This window comes from Stegastes partitus, unplaced genomic scaffold (assembly GCF_000690725.1).
Source record: "Stegastes partitus isolate 25-593 unplaced genomic scaffold, Stegastes_partitus-1.0.2 Scaffold1780, whole genome shotgun sequence".
NCBI lineage: Eukaryota > Metazoa > Chordata > Actinopteri > Pomacentridae > Stegastes > Stegastes partitus.
The window spans coordinates 78,858-84,857 of record NW_007579511.1 but is presented as its reverse complement, the minus strand read 5'-3'; the positions used below and the strand labels follow the sequence as shown (position 1 = coordinate 84,857).

At 44.0% G+C, this 6,000-nt stretch overlaps 1 protein-coding gene across 1 annotated transcript in view; it reads left to right on the top strand.

The window, feature by feature from the left end:
• The first annotated feature begins 613 nt into the window (after positions 1 to 613).
• Positions 614 to 6,000, top strand: part of LOC103372560 (calcium-binding protein 8) — a 59,584-nt gene continuing 54,197 nt past the window's right edge. Inside the window, exon 1 of the mRNA XM_008302228.1 lies at positions 614 to 816. Within this exon, the coding sequence (XP_008300450.1) occupies positions 614 to 816 (203 nt within the window). The remainder of the gene's footprint in view (positions 817 to 6,000) is intronic.

Here is a 6,000-nt window from a genome sequence, read left to right as displayed (position 1 = left end):
TGACCTGCACTGTGAGCATAATCCACTGGGATATCAAAACAGATACTCACAAATAGTTTCTCTCATCTGTCATTCCCTTCTTTTGCTCTTTCAGCTCCATTTGGTCTCTCATTCCATATTTGTCATATCTGTCTACACCTTGTCTTTCTTTCCCTCCTTCAGTCTCCACCGCTCTTGCTTTTTTTTTTTTTTTCTTCTCCCTCTCCCTTTCTCCCTCTCTCCAGCCTCTCCCTGTGTATTTTGTGAGCACCGCCGCAGGCAGGCAGAGCTGAGTCTGTCATTGGGACTCACTAATGAGCCCTCCACTCAGTTGTTTCCCCATGTGGAGGAATGTTTGCACTGGAGAGTGAGTGAGAGAGCAAAAGGGGGAGAGAGGGAGTCACAGAGAGGGAGGGAGGGAGTAAGGAGCCAAAGGAGTGGAGTGTGAGAGGAGCCGACGTACCTGCTGCTCTCGCTGCTCAAATATTAACAACGGATTTCTGGGAACTGATGCTGCTGCTCTGGGACAAGCCCAAACTGTGGAGGCAGCCGGGCTCAGAGGTCTGTGGACAGGCGGTGTGCTGCTGCTGCTGCTGCTGCTGCTGCTGGAGGCACCACTGCATCTAAGAGTCTGATGGAGGAGGAGGTCACAGAACCCGATCCTCAGACGGCGGAGCCCTCCGGCATGCCACCTCCAGGGACGCACTCGGAGGTAAACGGAGACTTGCCGGGCAACCCGTACCTGAGGGACGGGACGCTGGACGTGATGGAGAGTCCGGCAAGGGAGCCTGATGTGCTGCAGTATCCTACAGAGTACAGTCACAGCCACCAGTGTGGGTAAGAATTGGCTCAGGAGAGACACAGAAAGAGTCTGTTGCTGCAGGAAGCTGCTGGTAATGTGTGGAGAGAGGTGGCACCTCTGTGGGACACTCCCGTCTTTTGTCTCCAGTGATGCTTTGATGAATTGTCTTTGCACCCGGTTGGCTGCGTTTTCAGGCACCTTGTGTGTCTCTGTTGTACAGTTCATGACACTGGAAAGTCATTTAACCGTAAATTGCTCTGACAGAAAGTCCAGACATGCTTCATTGATTCGCAGAAATAGTTTTCTCTTGATTTAAATTTGCATTGAACAGACAATTGCTGTCAAACAAATTTGCTGTCTGCTGCAACTTGGTGTCATTTTACACACCTGACAGAAAAAGAAGCGCCGGATGATCGACATCAGCCGGCGATTAATCCGTTTTTATCATGACTTCCTACATGGAACTGCTCTGTTTTTGCATTAATGATTTGTTGCGTCTCCTTTGTGTGTTTGCTGCAGCACTGTATAATATTGTCAAAGGCTCGCTGTGTTTAAACAAATCCATTTGATTGATAACCGTTATCAGGCGGCACCAAGCTGCTTCACACTACGTAGGAACACAGCTGAGAGCATCAAGGAAATTGAAGTGTGACCAGAATACCAAACTTCTGACTCGATCTAAACGTTGTGCTTACGTAAATCTTCTTGTTTTAACAGTGCTGTCATTTCCTGAACTGGCCGTTTTCATGACCAGTTGGTGTTTTTTTTTAAAGCAATGATGGAAAATAATAAAACCACAATGAAAACATTTCTTTCTTTGGATGGAAACTTTTTTTTTTTCCCTGCTAATGTGACCACACCTCAATCTGTGATGTCACTTCAGGTGTTTTTGTTTTGCTGTCACATCGCGGATAAGGATGTAATTAAAAAAAGAAATCTATCCGACATAGAACAGCGCAGGAGGCGTTAAATGCTCTCTGTGATTCAGTGCTGATCGAAGCAAAGCTTACCTTTCTTTTGTTATCTCACTTTAGCAGTTTCTCCTCGTGATGGGAGTCCAATTCATCACTGTTATGTAAATAGTGATTGTTTTGTGCCTTGAGAGGGACGTGACATCCGGCTGATCACTCCGTGTATTTAAACTCGGACCGAGTACATTTTTACACATACTCATAAAGATGTCACTGTATCGCTGCTCCTTCACAAAGTTGATTTTGCGGCCAGAGGGCCTGCTGCCGGTACACTGTGTTCTGCTTGTGTTTCTCTCCGTATCGGCCCGTTGCTATTGGCTGTTGTGCTGCGGGGTCTGATGTAAGAAATTGCCATCTGGCCTCCTTGTCATGCAGAAAGCTGTGAGTAAAGCTGTGCTCTTTTCATCAGGTTGCACTCTCTTCAAGAGTCAAGTCTCAGAACCGAGGGCTGACTGGTTTGGCACTCTGGTGTGGTCATGGTCCGATTAGTCATTTTTTATGGAGGGAGAGCGAGAGAGAGAGAGAGGTTTGGGAACTCAGAGGACTGGCGGAGTTTTGTGTACAGCTCTACGCGTTGGAAGTCAGGTTTAATTATGCAGCATACGTTATCTCAGCCCCTTTACATTGTAAGGTCGAAACCTTACATTTTATAGATAGAAAGGGAAAAACCTCAACAGAACTTGATTGAAGGTGAGCAGCTGTCGGCTCCAACTGGAGAGCGGAGATGAGAGAAAAGACGAGCAAAAGGGTTTATTGCGAAGTTTCGGCATCGAGACGAAGATGATGAGTTTGTAGAAATGAGCTGTTTACTGTCACTGATCATCTAATGTTTCAAAAAGACGAGATTAAATCCTCATCAATTAGTTTTGTTGTTATTCTTGAACAGCCCATTTCCCAAGAATAGATTTTTTAAGATATTATCTGTTTCTGGACAGTTTATTGTGGCACGAAGGTCAAATATTCAAGTTAAGAAGATTTATGAATAATTTCATGGATGAAAAATGGAAAAATCTATTTGGGGAAACACACATTTGCTGTATTAGGTCCTTAAATATGAGTGGTACCTGCTTTTATTTTTTCTTTTCTCATCATTGTATGATGAATATTTTTGTTTTGGGCTTTCAGGCAAGCTTTTAAAGAAGCTGATTTTGCTGTTTTTTGTTTTTTGCTGCGTTTTTTGACATTTCATTGACTGTACAATCAGAAAGAAAGAGTCATTTGATGCCTTCCTGTGTCTCGGTGTCCTCTTCCTGATCTTGTCACTACAGCTTCATATCTTATCCTAACGTTTGACACTAATCTGTGATGTTTAGCTGATGGACACGACAAATTCGGAGGAGTTCGTCGTGCCTCCCTGCTGGTTATTTGAGGACGTGCAGCGTTTTAATGGCAGCTACATAATTGCAGCTTACTGCTTCTTCCTTCAGGGTCAAAGTGTTTTGATTAGTCATGTCATCTTTGTCTTATCCTTGAAGTGTCAGGACAAGAAGTGCTCTCCCTGTAAGGCATGCTCACAACTTTAGTGGAGGTGGTTTTATTTATGTCTCTGCTGTAATTGGGTTCATTGCTGCTGTGACCCAGTCTTAACAACACTGGAAGGACTTAAAAGTACCATAATGATGCAGTAATAGTTTGCCTAATGTTAAGCTACCTTGAAATAGTTTGATTGTGTGCGAGTGGAGATTTACTTTGAAAGAAAATAGGACTTTAAATGTTCGGAGTGGATTTTATCTTCTCGAGTTTACCAAGAAGTGGCTTTTAAAGCAAGAGATTTTGGAGCTGATGGACTTAATTCTACACCATCATCAGAATTTAGACGTCATCGTTATTTCCAGCGATGTATGCAAACAACGTCCGTGAGTCATTTCGAGACTCTAATCGCTGTCATCCATCAAATAAACCAGAAGGGCGCTCGCAAAGTGCATCCTCCACCGAGGCCGATGCCCTATCTCGCCCTGTTTTAACAAAAAGTGGTCTGGATCCACACCAGAATTTAATGGGTTCTCCACTTAGTTTTCGGCCGTGTGGTTTCTGCGTAACCTGGCTGACAAACCAGACAAACAAACGACGCTAAACCTCGACGTGGCAGAGAAAAGAAAAAGCAAAGAAATACGAGCTTCTACGAGCTGTCTGCTGAACTTTGGCAGTTTTATCATGACTGGTAAAAACATTCAAACGTGTTGAGACTTTTATCCAGTAATTAGATCATCTGATGAAGATCTTTAGCTTGTGTGCAGAACTGTTTTAGACCTGTAAACCCTGTGTGGCCTTTGCGTGGGAAATTGGAAAATCAGTCGTCAGCTGTTGATTTTCCACGTCCCAGGTGTGCTGCAGGTGTTCCTGAAATCAAATTTGACCTTGTTCCTCAGTCGTCAAACTTAACCGTGATCTCTAGCGATGCACCTCTAAGAAATCAATAGACCGGTCGCAGAGCGGAAACACATCCGGACTTGAATTTGGAGCACGAGAGGCGGCAGAGTGGCAGCTTGTCTCTGCGATTAAACGCTACAGGTCCAATCACAGCTAGTGCAGCCATCAACAGCAGTGTACCGTCAGTTCAGTCACTGTCCTTGAGCCGGACGCCGACTCCCAACTCACTCACTGGCGGAAAGTCACTTTGTGTAACGGCATCAGCTAATGGCCTCAACCTGGTGTAAAATTTGAGTTACTAGCCTATAAAGCTGCAGGGCAGGTTTCATCTGTTTTTAGTGTCACATCCACGTGTGATTCTTACAGATTCTTGAGTTGCTCTTGTCGGGCTGAATGTACTTTCCTGCTTAGGCTTAAACACTTCCACACGAGATAAATTCTAAGGCCCTTTGAAGATAATGATGATAAAACTGAGACAATGAGTTGATTAATTGCTCAGTGGACTGAATGAAATTTGTTAGGATTGGCTGGTTTTCTTAATTTTATGCCATGAATTGGATTTTGGACTCTTGATTAGACATAAGAAACACATGAAGACATCAGTTTGAGCTGCGATGGGGCCGTTTCATGATGTTTTATGGAATTATTTAATCAGTGATCCCAGTTGTGAGCTGCAGCTCTTTTGCAAGGAGGAGAATTTGTGTATATTCTGCAGCCTGTAACATTCTGAGGTACCATCCTGTGATTTTTATCTCCAAGTTATTTCTATGGCTCATTTTTTATCAAACAGTCAATCTAAGTATTAAATTCCACAATCTTCGCCTCCCCTTTTTTCTACTGAACTGATGTATCACAGTCGGCAGGGAACGGCGATTAGATGAGGGAAAAATGATTGTGGTCTTGGTTGAGGCGACGGCGATGAACTCCTGATTTAAGTGATTACTGCGTGTTGCTCTGTTCCTGAAGGGCAAATTAGCTTCTTCAGCTGAGACCTTGATCAATTTAATCAAGTCTAATGAAGCTGAAGGCTGTGAACAGCTCTGTTCTACACCGTCTTCCTGAGGGGTTGAAGATCAAGTGTTTTACGCTTTCACCACGTTATATCACATTTCATCTTGGGTATTATTAAACATTATGGCCTTGTGAGATATGAAAGTAAAATGTTATTCCTTGTTCATGTGGCGCAGCCTGTCTGCGCTCTTTGACACATTTACATTTGTTTGTCAGTGGTGTCAGATCTTGTACTCTTTGGGATGTTTTTGAATTTAAAAAAGAACAAATACAGTCGTGACTCGATAATCAGACACTAAATGTAAAACCTTCTGTTATGTCGGATTGTCAAGACGGAGGTCGAGATACAAGGAGGGCTTGATGCTTGAAGGCTCATTTGTTGTTAATATTCATTGTTCATAGGTATAATCACTAGTATATTGTTAGAACACTACGTATCGCTGGATTTCACGCTCACTTCCACCCGGGGCAGCTCTCCGACGGGGTGGAAGTGTCCAGAACACACAGGCAGTACTTGGCTGCTGATGCTAGTTTAGTTAGCGCTCACACTTCTGTTTCCTCCATCGGTGGCGGCGGGGGAGTGGCAGATACGCTCCACCGTTACCATCCATGTTTACTTCCATAAACACTGAGCACGCTCGCTGCGTGTGACGTCGTCGTGTCCTCTTCTGCGCATGCGGGACACTTTTGGGTCGTATGAAGTTCACACAGCAGATCACATACAAGTCGCATTGAACTGGAAACGTGAAGGAAGTCACAAAGAAATCCTCATTGAGCATCAAGTCCTGCAGTGTGAACGTAGCCAATCTGTGGGATTGTTCAGTCAGATAATACGCCGTCATCCTGATTGGTGACATTAAATGTCAT